The 18,612-nt window shown below is 32.3% G+C and overlaps 1 protein-coding gene across 2 annotated transcripts in view; it reads left to right on the top strand.

Annotated features, from left to right (window-relative positions):
* LOC134845210 (uncharacterized) overlaps positions 1–18,612 on the top strand; it is a 36,435-nt gene that overhangs the window by 15,308 nt on the left and 2,515 nt on the right. For both annotated transcript variants that reach the window (XR_010162724.1, XM_063862111.1), the window contains exon 2: positions 12,426–12,580. Coding sequence is in view for 1 of the 2 variants with exons in the window: in XM_063862111.1 (XP_063718181.1) it covers positions 12,426–12,580 (155 nt within the window). In the remaining variant the exon portion in view is untranslated. The remainder of the gene's footprint in view (positions 1–12,425; positions 12,581–18,612) is intronic.

Below are 18,612 nucleotides of genomic sequence, written 5' to 3' on the forward strand. Positions count from 1 at the left end.
TATTTTACTTTGTTAGAAAGATTCTTGATCAAGTCTGTTTTTGTTTCCATTTGAGACTTGAGAACAATGAACTTTTTTCTCTGAGAATGTTGCTATAAACTTGTAACCTGTTAATGTTGTAGCTCTAGCTTTTGAATAAAGTATAGCTACTATACTTATTATTTCTATTTCTTGTGGTTCAGATTCACATTGAGTTATTTGATTTATGGCGTATTTATGTAGTGTTTTTTGTTCATTCTCTTCACAATCATAGTGTGTGACTAATAAATCTTGGGGTCCTGTTCGAGGTGAAAGGGATTTTATGATTTGTTGTTTGTGAAAAGTAAAAAACGGTAGGGTTTGGAAAGAAAATTCTTTAAAAATATATGTGTAGAATAATCTTGAATGAGGATTATAGAATGTGATGTATCCAAGTGGCTTTTTTGTATATCTTTCGTTTTTATAGATATTTTCTGTTGCGATGAATGGATAATGATTGAGCTATATTTGGTGCAGCTAAGAGGAGAGGTTGATGTACTAGATTGTTTAAGTTTACTGTTATTTCAAATTCAATTTAAATTGTCTTGTGTAAGATTTTGTACATTTTGATCCTGTATGTCTTTATGAATGTCGTGTCTATATTGTAATCTGTTGAGTGCCAGTTAATCTATATCGTACCTGAGGAGGTGGTCAAGGATTTTAAGGTAGGTTTTGTGGAGTGAAAGGAGTATCATGATAAAAATTGCAGAAAATTTAAAAGAGAAAGAGAACTAATTCGAAAGTATCTATAATAAAAAATTTGATGTGAAGAAAGATAGATATGATTGAAAAAATTTTGAAGTTGTATTTTTTAGAAGATTGACCGATTCTGAAAGAAACATTTGAGAAAAGAATCGTTCTTGCCGAATTTTTTTTTGTTGTGGCAATATTTGAGTGTGGTCGGATTGTTTATTGATTTTTGACAAGTGGGTTGAATATTGGCAATTTTTGGTGAAGAAGAGTCTGAAGGTCTAGGAGTAAGCTTTCTGATTTTGTTTTTTTAATTGGATGATCGGGGGTATCTAGGATTTTTTCGTACTTCAGGCTAAATGATCATGTCTTATATTTTCTTTAGGTTAATTTAATATTTTTCCTCAAGAGAATTTTGGAGTGTAAACTGGGACAATATTGTTGATTTTTGTACCATTTCATTTGAGGGTTGTCATATTTAGAATTTGTTTATTCCAGTTGTCAAATATGAGCGTTTTGCATTTGTTTGACCTGGAGGTCCTTCAGTTACAGTTATTTATATATTGAATTTTGCAAAATGTCGGCTAAAGATGTGGTGTCAGAATGAGGTGATGTTTAGATAGCTTCTGATTGGCTAAAGTCGAACTGGTTATTCAAGGGTGTCAGCACGAATATTGAAAAGAAAAAGAATTTGCTATATTTCTGAAAGTTTAAAAATGATAATTAATTAGAAGGAGGTTTTTAAAATTCAACTTTCTTTAAAATTTTAGATTGCTTAAGATTTTAGACTTTTTCGTGGCTGATTTTGAACTCGTGATGATTGTCGGTTTTGAGAGATTTCTTTTTTTCTGAGGTGAGATTTTTTCTTCCGATTTTCTGTTTTTTCTTGGTTTTTGAGGTATCTGTTTGTTTTTTATTTCTCGGTATTTTTGTCGAGTATCTTTTGTTTCTAGATTTGTGGTAAGCAAGTTGTATCACTTGCTTGTTTTTGTTTTTTGTCTGAGTTATTTTGGACAATTTTAAGTCCTGTAAAGGAGTATAATTGTGTTAGTTCGCGAAGGGCGTATTCTTTAGGGTAGTATGGTAAAAGATTTTTTCTGTGTTGAACAATTTTTTTTTACTTGATTCAATAAAATGATATGTTACATCAGTGGGTTTGTCAATAATTCTTTTTTGTATTACAACGTTTGGGAATAAGGCAAATGTTCCATTTTTTGAATTTGTAGCTAGTGTGAGTCGTGAATTCTTTTGGGAATGAATATTTTGACTTTGTAAAAATTTTTTGACTATTTTTTGATAAAGTTCTTTGTTTTTTTTTGTCTCTGTTTAAAATCCATTCGGTATGCGTGCCGGAGGCTAATTTCAAAATTTGTGGGTGATGAAAATGATCTTCACCGTGTGTATATAATGGTAGATTATAACACATTGATTCTTTTGTGGGTTGGCAATAGCCTTGAGCGTTTTTTGAAGAATTTGCTGTGAGCAGTATTGGTTTTCGTGGCTCTTGATTAAAAACCAGTTAATAAGGTGATTGTTATTTTTGAATTATAAGCTAAGGGGAATATTTTTACGTCTGTTGACCATTCAGTATAATTTGTATCGTTTCCATTTATGATACATCTGAGGTATTCCTGTAATGAACGGTTCATTCCTTCAACTAAACCATTAGTCCAAGGGGCATGAGATGTTCGTGGTTTGTGTTTGATGTTAAATAGATGGCATAAGGTAATTATTTCATTATTAATGAACTCGGTGCCATTGTCTGTGACAAGGATTTCTGGTAATCCTAATTTCGCTATTCAGTGTTCACAAAGTGTTGTATATGCATAAAAGGCATTACAATGAGGTACTGGGTTAAGTGCTACGTAGTGTATGAATGCGTCAACAATGACCATTATATATGAGTTTCCTTCCGAAGTGGGTGATATTGGTCCTTTTGTGTCGAATGATATTCTGTGGTTAAACTGTAAACTTTGTCCTTTAAAATCTTGTTTTTCTGCTATTTGCTCTTGATGTGGGTATCGTTTATTCAATTGGCAATTTATGCAATCATTGCATAAAACTTTAATCCAAATTGGTGCATTTGGAAAGTAAAACTTTTGGATGACAATTGAGTTTGTCTTTTTTCTGATCCTGCTTGTCCTTTAGTGTTTAAGGAATGTGAAATGTGAAATGCTTGGAGTATCATACTTAGTGGTAAGCATGGTACTGTTAACTCCGATGTTTGATATTCTAAAATATTTGTGTTCTCATTTATGGATGTATTGTTGAATTTTCTAAAATATCTTATAAGCTTATTATTTCCTAGACTTGTGATATCTGCTTTTATGGGTTGTGTTTTATAATTGTGCCAAGACTTTAATTGTCTAACGACTGGGTCAAGATTTTGGTATTTTTGTAGTAGTTCAATTGTTAATTTCTCTGTATTTAGTAGAAAGATGTTATCAGTTTCTAACTTTGAGAGAGGTATGTTATCGAAAAGGTCATGGAGGTTGAAAACTTGATTTATTGTGTAGTTTTTATCGGTATCTGGAGGTCCTGATAAATTTATTTTGTCAGTTAAAATTTCTTTTTCTACTAAAGGGAATAGATCTGTCCTGTACATTTTTTGTTTGAACGGTTTTGTTGTGTGTGGTTTTTGATCCCTGATGAGTAAAGTATTGGTTTAAATGTAGAGTTTCCTAAGAGGTCTACTTCGTAATGATTATTTTGGCAATCTAATTATAATGGAAAGTGTTGCAAGTTTTTTGTTTGTGTTTGATCAATGTCAGTTTTTACTTCATATTTGCATTCTAGTCTTGGTGATGTTTCGTCTTTTGCAAGAAAAAACTTAATTTTTGTGGTTTTTCTACTGTTGTTTTTCTTGGTAAGAATTCAGTGGTGTGTTTCTACTGAGTGTGTCTGGTAGTGCAAGATTTTTTCCTGCTGTGCAAACTATATGTAGGTTTGGTAAGTTCATTAAAATTAATTGAAATCTATAAACTCTATGGTTTGGATTGGATTTCTGAGTGAAAAGAAAAATTATAGGTTTATGGTCTGTAAAGAGAACAGTTGGATGTTTCGATCCAAGTATTAAAAGTTCAAATTCGGTGAGGGTGTATACTTTAGCTGTGCATTCTCTCATAAGTGTAGAGAGTCTAAGTTCAGCTTGTGTAAATAGTCTTGAGTTCGCTGAAATAAGATTCACCTTATTTGTTCCACTGTGTGATTGTAGTAATGCTGCGCCGATGCTAAAATTTGAGGCGTCGCACGCGGCATAAAATGGTTGATCTGGATCTGGAATGGTATTTGATATTTGTTCACTGAGAATTGTTTTTATTTCTTCAAATCTTTTCTGATGTTCTGTCGTCCATTCAAATTTATTTTGCCGTCTGAGAATGTTACTAAATGGTCTCAAATATAGTTGCATTTCATAGACGTGTTCACTAAATAAATTGAGCATTCCAGAAAACTCTTTGATTATGTTTTTATGTGATCGTATTTCCTTCGATAATATGTCCAAGGAATTTTACACGGGTGAGAAAAAAATGTTACTTATCTGGGGCTCCTTTCATGTTTTCTTTAAGTAGTATTTGATGATATTTTTCTAAGACATTAAAGATTTTGTTGTTTTTTGTCTGTGATTGCATGAAAACATCGTCTAAATATGTTATGGCATTTTTACTGAGAATGAGTGGTCGAAAAGTTTTGCTCATAAATGCTGAGAATGCTGCTGGTCTTATCGAAATTCTATAGAAAAGTCTATTAAGTTAGTTTTGTTGGTTTCTAATGACGAATTGTATTAAGCGTCATGATTGTTCATCTAGTGGCATTTGATTGTATGCACTGTTTATGTCAGCTGTTGTGAAATTTTTCCGTTTATCTTTGTGAGAGTTACTTGAATTGGTTTTATAGATCAATTACATTTAGAATCATCAATGAGTGAATTGAGATATCTTGCGTCTAGTACAATTTTTAATGATTATCTTTTAGCTATAAAAATAACGGGATTTATGAATGTGTTTTCTTTTGGTTGTTCTTCTCTGTTTACTGGGGAAATAATTTCATATTGTTCTAGAATATCAAGTAATCTATCAACTTTGTCCTGCAAGTGAATTGGGACTTTACTTGCTCGTTGCTTTTTGAAAAATGGGTCCGATTTCAGAGGTAGAAGTAATGGTGAATTTAGTTTTCCAACATCAACTTTAGATGCGGCGTAAACCTTTGGGTGTTTTAGTAGCAGTTCGGCTATTTGTTCAAGTTTTTTTGGGTAGTTTGAGAATGTTGAAAATTGAACATTGTGAGGAAATTTTGTTGATCCTTGGTGTATTTTGGTATCTGGAATGTCGGTTTAAAATAAGGTGTTTTTGTAAAATAGTCTGTGTTTCGTTTGTTATCACTTATTATACTTTCAATTGATAATTCTTCTTTAAGAATTGTTGATTGACATATATCTAATTTTTTTAAAATTTCATTTATTCTATATGATACTTCTAATGTGGGAGAATTTGTCGCATTTGTTTCGCAATAAGCTAGAATTCCTAGAGGTCATATTATTTTGTATGGATAATTATTGTATATATGTTGTGAAATGATATCTAATTTTGTGTTTTTCGTTTATTTGATGAATGAGGTTGTTACTCGGAAAAAATTTGTGAATTAGTTTGATTTCAAGGTCTGACATATATGTCGTTGTTTAATTTGTTTCATGTTATATTGATGGAGTTGATTTACTGAAAAGTTATATACATATACTGCTAGTGGTTTCAAGTGTTTTCGTTCTTGGTTATAGATAGGATAGAATTTTGAGAAAAAAGGTGGTTGTATATTTAGTCTTTGAAAAAATGTAAGTTATGAGTTTTTTATTTTTGTGTATTTGTCTTTTTTGTGTTTTTTGCTATTTCAAATATTAATAGTAGGAATATATTTAGTGATAAATGGTATTCCAAAAATATGGTGTTTTATATCTGTGATATGGAATGTTTGTTTGAAGGGTTTGGTGAAGAGTTTAATCTGTTCCATTGTTCGAGTGGGAATTAGGAATAGTCGTACTTTTCCAAAATTAGTTAAACTTGATCCTTGTGATGGAGCTAATTTGCTTGATGTTTTTGAGGGTATTAATTTTGAATGTAAAGTTTATATCTCGTTCCAAGTGGGAAAACTTATTCTATTTGATTCTGCTCCTGAGTCTCTTAAAAAATCAATTTCGAGGTCTGGTGATTGAAAATCTTTACTCTTTGGACTTTCTAAAAGAAGTGGTATTGCCCAAATTTTTTTCTTTGGGTAGTTATTTTTTGTTTGATGCGCTTTGATATATATTGTTTTTGCTTGAACTTCCTTAACTTCTTGTTCAGTGTAGTCTAATTGTTCTTGAATATTATCATGGTTTTGGTGATTGCTATGATTATGGTAATTGGTAATAATTCGATTCTATTGGTGTTTCTTATCCGTTTTCAATCTGAAGCATGTTTATTGAAAGCGTATTTTCTATTTCGCTCTCATCGCCTGTGGATTCGCAAGTTACGTGATTTAGATGTAATTCTGCGGTTTCTGTGTTATCAAAACCGAGAGGTCTGATTGAGTTTCGTCAGTTGATTGTACTTGGTTAATTTGTCTTTGAAGATTAGATGCACTTCTTCTACAGTTTTGTTGTAAATTTTAAAATTGTGTATTATTTCTGTGCGGTGATTGAGAAAAATTTCATTGTCCTTTAGATAATTTGAATTTCTATTTTGAGAATTTTCACGTGATCTGTTGTGATAATTATTAAAGTTTGATCTATTGTTTGAATAGTTTCGTGATTTGTTATTTTGGTATTGTCTGTTCCTACTGTTTGATTAGTTTCTGTATCTTTTGTATGAGGAGTTTCTAGAACGATCATTTGAAAAATATCTCTTTCGGGGGTTTGAGTTTGAACGATTTCTGTTATAATTTGAGTAATTGCATCTGTTTGAGTTTGATCTTGAATAATTATTTCGACTATATCTGCTTTGTGAGAAATTTCCTGAATTTCTTTGATCTGGAGATCTTCCACGATAGTTATATCTGTAGGATGATTTTGTCTAGAGGCATTATAATTATCAGGGAGTGGTCTTCCTGAACTGTTGTTACTGTGAATATTTTTTTCTTCAGATTTTGGTCTTTTTTCAGGTATTGGTAAAATGATTTATCTGGTTCTCTGTGTTTTTGTGGTTTTTTCTGATTATCTTGTTGTTTTTGTCTACATCCAGCAATGCTGTGTCCGTATCTACGGCAAAAGTTACACCATTTTTTGAATGATGGTTTGTCTTCAAAGTCTGGGTTCTTCTCGTAATTATTTAATTTTTGGGTGATTTTTTCAGCTAAATCAGCGTCGAAGTCTTGAATACGGTTTATTTGTGAAGTAGTGATTTGGATATTTTTTACATATTGTAATTTTAATTTTTCTGTTTCTTCTAATTTCAGAGTGATTTCAACTTGTTCTAGTTTAACTACTAGTTTTCTGAAGTCTATATCGGGTTCTCCTATTGAAGATGGATGTGATGCTCTCTTTTTTATTGCTATTTTTTGTAATTGAGGTGTTAGAGTAATCATTAATAATTCTGTCATTTTTGTATTTTTATAATCATGCGTATTAAGGGAATATGCTTTTCTTACTAGTGTTTCAATTCTTACTGCAAATTGTTTAATTGTTTCGTTTGGGATTCGACAAAATTCATTGCATAAAACTCTTTGATGTTGTTTGTTTCTTTCGGAGTCGAACAGTTTTGAAAATTTTTGTGTGAATCTTTTCCAATCTGATTTAATATCTAAAGGTAAAACTGAAAACCATTTTTGGGCGTCTATGTATCCAATTTTGATGAAGTGGTGTATTTGCTGGTTCAGGTCGAATATTTAAAATCAAATTTGCTGCATTTAAATAATCTTTCGAAATCTGTTCCTGTGAATACCATTGATGGTTTTTTCGAAAATTTTGAGGATCCACCCATAAGGTATGGATTCACAGTCATTTGTAGTGATTCTGCGGTATTTGGTATTTGAGAAAAACTTGTAATTTTGTTTTGTTATTTCATGTTGTTGCAGGTAATGTGGTAGTGGGATTCCATTTTGCATTTGTGTTGGATGGTATTTTTCTGTATTCACTGGGTTTTATGATTGAAAATTATTATATGAGGTTGGATGATGTCTTGTTTGCCTTTGGTCGTTTCGTGTATATGGTTCAAAAAGATCTGATTGATAGAATGGATCTGCTTTATCGATGTTCCGGTTATTTTGATGATGATTTGTGTTATCGCGTTGATTTTGATAATAATATTTATCATCTTCTGAGTAATAATGTGGTTGATTCCTAGTATGATGTTTGTTTGCTATCTTTTTGTTTTGTGGAAAAAATGGATAAGTTTTGCTATGTTCTAGTGTGGCTCGTGGCTGATTGTTAAAGAATACTGATTTAGAAGCTTGTTGTGGTACATTTTGATTTTGGATTTTGTGATTGCGATTGATTTTGATTATTCGTATTGGGGGGTTTTGTTGTTTTGGATTTTTGGAAAAAATGGTAATTATTATCTGAGAAGTTATTTCTATTTGATGTTTTTTGCTTATTTGTTTGTCTTGACGTTGTTAATGGTCTAAATTTTTGATATTCCATCTGTGAATAATTTGGGATTACTGAAGGTTTCACTGTCAATTGTATAGTTGTTTGTGGAAATACTGTGTTTCTTCTTTTTGGAGTTGTAAAAGTTGGATGAATAGGAGAAATGCTTTGTTGTGTTTTTTTTGTTGGCATTGTTTCAACTATTTCTTCATAATCGAAACGTGATGGAGTTTGAATATCTTGTTGTGTACGATATCTTCTTCCATTTAAACTTTCTTGGTTAATAAATGTAGAATTTAAACTATTATTTATTTCTCTATCGGTGAATATTGAAGTATAGTTTATAGGTGTTGCATCAATGGTAAGTGGGGTTAGTCTAACATAATCTTTAATAATGGAAACTTTGGTGATTGCTTGACTTGAGATGTCAACTGGTATAGTAATAAATGATGGATGAGACCGTTCAGGGTCCCAAACAAATGTTTCGTCTGCCAATATAGTTTCATCGTCTGAATTTTGTGGTTGAAAAATTTTTCTTGCTAGTGATATTAGGTCAAGGTTATGGACAAAACAATCAATTATAGACCATGCTAGTATCTTTTTTAGATTGTGTTTAACATTTTGTGACATATCGTTTTTAGTGAGATTTTCACGGTTTCTATTTAAAAGTATTGAGAAAATACTTATTTCTTGTCTTACAGCTGTATGTCGGGTTGTTTTAGTTGGTGAGTCACCTTGTGTTTCTCTCAGTTCTAGTATGCATAGATAGCTAAAAATATTTGAGAATACAACGTTCGTAAATATGGAATTTTCTCTTTGTGAATTTCGGTGTAAAAACTTGTAAAAACTTTTGAGAATTCTTTATTTATAACGTCTGTTTGTATTTGGTGTTTTTTTGTGATTTAGCTTTGGTGATGCGATTTCGATTGTAAATATAACATAATGTGATGTGATATTACATATATGTTTTCGGTAATGATCAACGATTTGTCGTTTTATTTGTACTTCTTCAGGGAATTCTTGTTTACGTGGGCTAATTCCTTTTTCAAATAAGTTTACAATTAGGTTATGACACAATTGTACTTGTCCTCGGGAGGGATCATTTTGTGGTTTTATAAAAAATGGGAGTTTCGACTTATCGTAGAAATTTCCGTTGTATTCGATCATGTTTTTGTTTGTATGACTGTTAGTGTGTAACATTCAATTTGTCTTATTGGTTGATTCCAATTATATAGGCGTATTGGTTTGTTGATATATGACTTTTTTTATTTTGCGTTTTCTTTTTTTTTATGATGTTGTTGTGTCCTCTGAGTCGGAGACATAAATTTGGTCGTCGATCGGGTTATTTTTGTTTATGGAATCTTTTAATTCTTGAAGTTCCTGTACTGTGTTTTGTAAATCGTTTTCTGATAATTCATTTTTGTTTTGTTATGATTGTCTTTTTTCGTGTTTGTCATTTTGATCTAATATATCCTATTGATTGTCTGTGTGGTGTGATTACAAGGTCGTTCTTTCGTTTTTAAATAAACAATTATGTAATATGATTGTTTGTTTACTGCCTAGATTATCTCTTGACATAATGATTAGGATAATGGATGCAATATTTGGGGGTTAGAGTTTTTGTTTTCCTAAACTGTTAGTTCTTACGGTTTGCGTGTGGTTATCCTGAATTGGGCATTGATTGTTGTGGTTTGACGGCTTGGAGAGAGGTTAGTATATCGATTCGTGAGAATGATTTCTTACTTTCTCGTGACTGAGTTCTAATTTAAGATAAACTTACCTAATCTTACTCAGGGGTTGTGATTTGTGATCAAGATTTGGAAAATAGTAAATCAATTCACAAGGTTCAGGTATAATTAGAACGCAAATAGGTCGTCATTTACTATTTTATGACTTACTGAGCTTAAGTGTTTTAGCCTGGGTCATCTAAGGGGAAGGGAATCAAGTGAAGGATGAGTAACCGAAACTCTTCACTGTTTATCTGAATTAAAATGGTTAATTCTTTCAAAAAATTTTATTAGTCTTGGGTCTTTGACAAGGGTTGGGTAGTGAATCGACGTTTGAGGTCGTTAGAGACTTTAAAAATATGGGGGGAATTGTTCTGTTTGATCCAAGGAAAGCCTTGATGATCAGAAAATAAAAAAATTTAAACTAAGTGACTTTTTAAAGACCCAAATGATCTGTTTCTAAGCCTTGATGATCTGTTTTTTAAGCTAAGGCAATTTTAGAAAAAACAAATATGCTTTGATAACATTTAATGTAAAGGTTTAAGTGTGAAAAATTTAAGATTAAGGTTTTGATGATGTTAGCTTTGGGTAATTTGTTTTTGTTTTTTAGGCGATGAAGCTGGGATGAAGAAATGATATGACAGATTAATAAAATAAACGATGATTTTTTAATTTAATTAATTTTTGCATTTTGTTCAATAAATTATTTTATTCAACATGTTCTAATTTACTGCAGATTTTTTGGAGAGAACGACTTGTGTTGTTTTTATCAGTCGTTATTGTATAAATATTAGGTTTAGTACCACTAAGGTTATTCAACGATTTCTTCAACTTTTATGTCAGTAAATGAAAATCTAAATTTACTTCGGAAAGGATTTTAAATACATAGGTTTGTTCCGGTTTCCTTTGTTTTATCATGAAATGAATCAATAGGTTTCTTCCTAATTGCAGATTGTGCCTTGTCCTTGGTCTTCTCGCAATACCTGGTATTTCTCGTGTTGTTTGGATAATTGGCGGTGATCTATTGATTCGGAGAGACATTTCTAATAAATAGTCAATTTCATGTAAGTTTTTTTTGCAATTTTGCAATTGTCTAATTCTAAAATCTAGATTTTCTAAATCTAAGTTAGTTAAGGTCTTGTTCGAGATTTTTGGTCGCACCAGATGAGTTATGTTCGATTGACTGCACTCATAGAGTAATTTCAGATAAGGTACATTGTCTGCTCGTCACGCTATCTTATTTTCGGCCGGATAGATTCGTACAACTTCTTAGTCTAATACCGATCTTAATCTTACTCTTATATCTCCTTGTTCCAATAGATCTAGTGTATACTAGTTTATGCAAGTTAGTCTCCAGAAGGAGACCAACTGTGTTCTAAGTTTTATTCAAATTGCTCTGGTGCTGAAACTACAAGTAGTTTCAGCACTTACAAATAAGTGTAATGTTAGTTATGGAATATGATTGGTTAGTTAAGAATATTTGATAGAATAAGAGAACTATATTTATAACCAATTGGTACCACTGTGTCAGATTTATTTTTGTTCCCTGATATTACTCAGTTTTTTGTTGATCTTTTTTAATTTTACTAATATTACACAACACTTTGCAATACGTAGGCTCTGGGGATTTTCTTGTTTCTATTCGGCCCTTTTTTTCTTCAAGTTTTTCTGCTTTTTCGAGTTTCTGTCCAATTTTTTCGAGTTTTCTGTGTTGTCTACTCAAGTGCTATCTTCATCTGTTTCACTTCGATTTCTTGGTAACAATTTTTTTTTCACGAGAACAAAATCCGCTCAAAAAGTTTTTGTGTTTTGCTATTTCTGGATTACCCTCTGGTACCCATACAGACTACCGAATTCAGCATTTGTTCACACGTTCTACATTTAATTGACTTCCGTCATTTTTTGAACCCATCAAATCTTGATATAATTTTTTCCTCACACTAGTGATAATTATTGCTTTTTTCTATTTCTATTCCAATTATCAACAAAATTTCAATAATATTTAATTGAACGATTTTAAGTTCCTTTTCTGATTTCAATAATTGTAATTGATTTAGTTCAGGTATTGAACTTCAAGTATTTAATTCAAGGATATCAATATTTCAATAATATTTAATTCAAGAATTTCAATAACATCTTTTTCCAATTTTGATAATATTTAATTCAAAAAATTAATTGATTTTCTTTTCCAATTTCAATCATATTTAATTCAAGGAAGAATTGAAACAGATCTTTCAGTAAATTATTAGACAACCCGCTAATTTCGTTTTTGCTCATCAAACTTAATTGAGCTTCTGTTTTAAATGAAAAACCAGATTTCTACTCGCTGATTTCAATTTCAAGCAATCAGATTGAAGCATTATGATCAAACTTTCAAAATAGCTGAATAGTTTTTCGGCTGTATAAAAGAAAAGACAAGGTACCGTGAGTTATTTTAGCTGCCCTGTTTGTGGCGACGATGTTAAGCAGGGCACCTTCTTCTGCATAAACTGCGGGGGTGAAGCGGGCTCCTGTTGCAATGGGGTGATGGGAATGTCGTTCTGCTGTTCGGACGAGTTGCTAGCTATCCAGACTTCTTTTGGAATCGCGACCAGTGAGTGCGCAGTTGGCAAAACTAGGGTTGCATTCGATTATAAACATTTTCATACAAGTTTTCTAACAGTGAAAAATCGATTGTATGATCATTAAAAAATTATACACTAAAAAAAACGAGGGATTGGTTTTGCTGTTAGAATTATGCAGGGGTGGGTCTAGGAGTTTCTTGATGAGGCATTAGTCCAAACCACTAAAAAGTCCCTATTTTCAACAAATTTTTCAAAAACCAAACGTTTTAGGCACTTTTTGGAAAGTTTTGATATTGGAAAATTTCAGGGTCGGTCAGCCAAAATAGATGGTTTGAAAAAGTGCAAAAGGGAGACCCTATGGGTTGTCAGGGAATTAATCCCTGAGGGGGGGATCCCTCTCACCCACCTAAATCCGTGCTACTGTAGATCTTTTGAAAATCCCCAGTATCAGTATAAAATTGAGGCACTTTTTCGTTTCCCTCCATTCTTTGGGTCCGGGGTGGCCTTCCCATTGAGAAATTTTGGATAAGGGTACACCCAGGGGCGGATCTAGGGTTTTCTCGAAGGGGCGGTTTTTCAAAAAAATTTCGAAAATTTTGACGACCTGTTTTCATTTTTAGTTCAACCGAATTGATTTTCCGAGCTCTCCCAAACCACTGTAAAAACCCTTTTTTCAACAAATTTTTTAAAAAACAGGCTCTCCCAAAGCAGCAAAAAGTCCCTGTTTTGGCCAAAATTTCTGCGCCGCAGGGACAATTTTGAAAAAAACAGGCGGCCAAAAAGACGTTTTTGGGCAACTTTCGGAAAATTTTGACAAAAATCGCGTTTTTATGGCGCGCGCTCCACCTCAAAATTAGTATATATTGGCGCCCAAGGCGACTTTAGAAAAATTTTAGGGTCGGTCGGCCAAAATTGAATTTCTGAAAAATTATCAAGGGGGATCGGCAGGGGGTCGAATTCCTGAGAAAAAGGCGTCAGCGCCCATCCCACCAAAAAAATACGCCGCTGGGTACACCATCTGTTCGTCACGCTATCTTTTTTTGGCCGGATAGGCTCGTACAACTACTTTGCCTAATACCAATCCTAATTTTATTTAGATATCCTATATTTCCTAGTCTCAATAGATTTACAGATTTTTCGCAAAGTTAGAGGAGAGAAGTAGGCAACTGATTTCAATCTCTAATATTACTTCTCTGACTGAAATCAGTTAACTAAGAATAGTTTCAGCTTTACAATTTTTTGTAAGTTACAAAAGCATTACAAGTTCATTTTGTGTAATCAGGGGTTTCACAGGGTCAAATGTGAAGACCAAATAGGTTTGCCATAGCCTTTGTAACAATAGGACACGTGGAACCAGTTCTAAACTAGTACTTATAAACCAATTATATCATTGATAAAATAATCTCTATAAATTATTACTAACTAACCAATCATATTCCATCACTAACATTGACACTTATTTGCACCAGAACAATTTGAATTAATCTTAGACTACAATTGTTCTCCTCCTGGATAAACTCCAACAACTAACTCGTAAATACTGATGTACACTAAATCTATTGAGATTACGAGATTTAAGAGTAGGATTAAGATTGTAATTAGACTAAGAAGTTGCACGAATCTATCCGGTTGAAGAAAAGATAGCGTGATGAACAGACGGTGTACTTTATCTGAAATTAATCTATGAGTACATTACCTCGTGAAAAACTCATCTGGTGCGACGAAAAGTCTCGAACAAGACTTTAACTAACCTAGATTTAGATAATTAGAATTAGAAAAAGACAATTGCAAAATTACAAAACGATAGATGGAATAGAAAATTTATTCGATATGTCTCTACGTCTCAAAGAATCTACGCCAAAGTTTGAAACTATACAAAAAATACTAGGTATTGCAAGAAGACTGAAATCACGGCGTGAACAGCGATCAAACGACGGACCGATCTACTACATGATAGTACGACGAAAACCGCAAGAACTATTTGTATTTAAAATAGTTTATGCAAAAAACTTGGATTTCCATTTATTAACATAGAAATTATTTAAAAATTACCTCTTCAAAAATATACTTGGTTTTTTATAGCCAATTAAATACAAAATTAATGACTGATAAAAAGATGCACAAGTCGTTCCTTTCCAAATCTGCAATGAATTATGTTGAAAACTTTTTTTAAATAAATAATTTATTGAATATAAAATTACAAAAATTGATTAGTAGAAAATTTTAACGTAAGTTTTATTAAATTTACTAACAAAAATTTTTTGCATCTCAAGAAATCATCTTTTCTTCATCCCAGCTTCATCACCTAAATTATAACCAAACTTATTAGAAAAACTAATATCAAATAAATTCGAACTTTTAACACTTCAAACTAATTTAATTTTTGAACTTGAAATTTATCAAGGCTTATCCTTGCTTTTCAACAATTTCACGTTTAATTTTATAAACAGTTCATCAAAACTTCCATTAGATCTTTGACTTAACTTAAAATACATTTTAATTCACTTGAATTATCTGATCATCAAGGCCTCCCTTGGATCAAATAGAGCAACTTCGTTCTCTTCACCTTATAATTCAAAGTTTCTAACGACCTCAAACGTCATTCCTATCGCGTTTCCATTTACGATCAAACTTCCTCACTCTTACCCACTTTCAATAATAACTCACCACGCATGGAATCTGACGATTCCACAAAAACCATCTATAACACATTTTTCTAGTTTAAAAATTCGGATATAGAAACACCAGACAAAATCCACGACTCCCAGCCCAGTCCATCCACTTTTTCGCAGCCCCCCTTTCAGACTCTTGTTTCCTAACTTTCCAATAAATCCTCCCTAGCCCCCTCCCCATACACCGACGCCACTCTAATTCTTTCCCCGATGACCAGCGATCAACCCGACCCACCGAGCCCCGTCAATGACGAACTAGAGCATGAAATAGATAACTTTATCACACTGGAATAACAACTCAAAAATCCTCATACACTATCAATTTATCAGCTATCTCACTCCATATCAACCTCTGAATCCTCAAACCAATCACCTAATGAAATAGAAACAAGAGCCCACAGTTTTTTCAAACGTAAACATCCAAATGCACAATCCCAACTACTAAGCCACCCCCGACCAGCAAGACTATTTTCCCTTCATCCACTCCATACTAACACAAAAAAATTCTTGAAATACACCATACCATTTTTTTCACAATATACCTTCTACCAGACCACTAACAAAGACCAACTGAACTTCGTTGATGAACATAGCCTGGTTCCAATACTTTCTTGTACTTAACAACTTCTTAACAGATTTATAGCACAACGAGCTAACAGATTTTCCATTAATCCTTAAAACTACGCTATTACACTCTATGTGGAAGACAAGGTATTGAAGACAACACAAACACTAACCCTCAGTTAATCGAAAGTTTTTTTGTTAAGTCAGAATATCTATTTAACATTGATAGCATTAATAAAAAAAATATGACAATATCATCGCCACTGCACTAAAAACACTAAAGCATATGAATCCTATTTTATTAAATTCAACCACTTTGCACTAACTTTTCACTTCCTTACGCCTGGGGATCGTGATTTGCCCACTAACCAAATCCTTCGATGTTGATGACTCCTACACACTATTCATCCCCCATGAATAAATGCAGCCAATCGAAATCGTCAAACTAGAATACATACGTAATAAAAAATATAACCAAAAATTGTATGACCTAATCCAAAACACATTGCATGAATTCTCACCTGATAATGAAGAACTAAAAACCATCCGAGCGCTAGAGCTTCACTGGTCTCTCCTTCAGACTAAAAACGTCATCCGCATGCTTGCAAACCTTCTAACATCATCAACCATAACTCGCACTAACTTTCCAAATGGATTTTATGAAGAAGACAACCCTTTGTAAGTATAATTGAATATTTCAACTAACAAATAACTAAAAACACTCACCATTTTCCACAAATGTTTCAATTTCCTTGTTCAGATTTCACCTATTATTCATCTAAAATTAAACAAAAACCAAATAACAAATTGTAAACTATTTTGCAGATCGTTTAAAATTTTATTTAGGAATTGAAGTAATTTTTTAAAGTAGCAAATTTTTGTTTAACAAGCAGTATTTCAATAACTCAGCAATAAAGTTCTAATAATTGAAGCAGTAAATTAATAAAAATTGCAAATAAGTTAAAAGAAAACTTATCTTTATTTGTAATGCTTCTATTGTAAATTTTCAATCGCTTCACTCGCCCACATCTCACACACTCAATTCATAAATTCACACAAATCGCCCACAAATAATCGCCCGGTTGGAAGGAAATATAAGAGTCAACTTAAACTAACCAGCGCAGCTTACTAACGCCACAGAATTACAAACTAATAGCATGAATAAGAAAGAAAGTCCCACGGTACCCAAACCGGATTAAACCCAAATTAAAACTGGACAAATTATTTTTTTTTGAAACTCACTTTCAAGTTTTATTGAAAGTGAATAAATCATTCAAAAGTGAAAAGACAAATACAAAAAGAATATTCTACTTCTGAGAAAAGGACACAACCAAAACAAATAAGATAAAAATGAAAAAAAAAAGGTTGAAGGTTGAACATAAAAAGAGACTCTGCCCAAACAGATCATAAAATGTAACCCACTCTAGCCTCATCAACCAGAACGACGTCGCTAAAAATACACGCTTACACCACTACGAACTAAAATAAAACCACTTTTACAAAAATAACTAATAACAAGTCATATATAAAATCTGACTTCATTAACAAAATGTAGATATATAAATGCAATATGATGTAAAAGACTCCTTAGAGCCAACGGAATGAGCAGCAAAGGAAGATGAAAACTCGAGAACATTCAACTCTGGAATGGCAAATCTATTAGCTTTGTTGCCTAGTCAAAAAATTCTTGAAATACACCATACCATTTTTTTCACAATATACCTTCTACCAGACCACTAACAACGACCAACTGAACTTCGTTGATGAACATAGCCTGGTTCCAATACTTTCTTGTACTTAACAACTTCTTAACAGATTTATAGCACAACGAGCTAACAGATTTTCCATTAATCCTTAAAACTACGCTATTACACTCTATGTGGAAGACAAGGTATTGAAGACAACACAAACACTAACCCTCAGTTAATCGAAAGTTTTTTTGTTAAGTCAGAATATCTATTTAACATTGATAGCATTAATAAAAAAATATGACAATATCATCGCCACTGCACTAAAAACACTAAAGCATATGAATCCTATTTTATTAAATTCAACCACTTTGCACTAACTTTTCACTACCTTACGCCTGGGGATCGTGATTTGCCCACTAACCAAATCCTTCGATGTTGATGACTTCTACACACTATTCATCCCCCATGAATAAATGCAGCCAATCGAAATCGTCAAACTAGAATACATACGTAATAAAAAATATAACCAAAAATTGTATGACCTAATCCAAAACACATTGCATGAATTCTCACCTGATAATGAAGAACTAAAAACCATCCGAGCGCTAGAGCTTCACTGGTCTCTCCTTCAGACTAAAAACGTCATCCGCATGCTTGCAAGCCTTCTAACATCATCAACCATAACTCGCACTAACTTTCCTAATGGATTTTATGAAGAAGACAACCCTTTGTAAGTATAATTGAATATTTCAACTAACAAATAACTAAAAACACTCACCATTTTCTACAAATGTTTCAATTTCCTTGTTCAGATTTCACCTATTATTCATCTAAAATTAAACAAAAACCAAATAACAAATTGTAAACTATTTTGCGGATCTTTTAAAATTTTATTTATGAATTGAAGTAATTTTTTAAAGTAGCAAATTTTTGTTTAACAAGCAGTATTTCAATAACTCAGCAATAAAGTTCTAATAATCGAAGCAGTAAATTAATAAAAATTGCAAATAAGTTAAAAGAAAACTTATCTTTATTTGTAATGCTTCTATTGTAAATTTTCAATCGCTTCACTCGCCCACATCTCACACACTCAATTCATAAATTCACACAAATCGCCCACAAATAATCGCCCGG

This window comes from Symsagittifera roscoffensis, chromosome 4, assembly GCF_963678635.1.
Source record: "Symsagittifera roscoffensis chromosome 4, txSymRosc1.1, whole genome shotgun sequence".
NCBI lineage: Eukaryota > Metazoa > Xenacoelomorpha > Acoela > Convolutidae > Symsagittifera > Symsagittifera roscoffensis.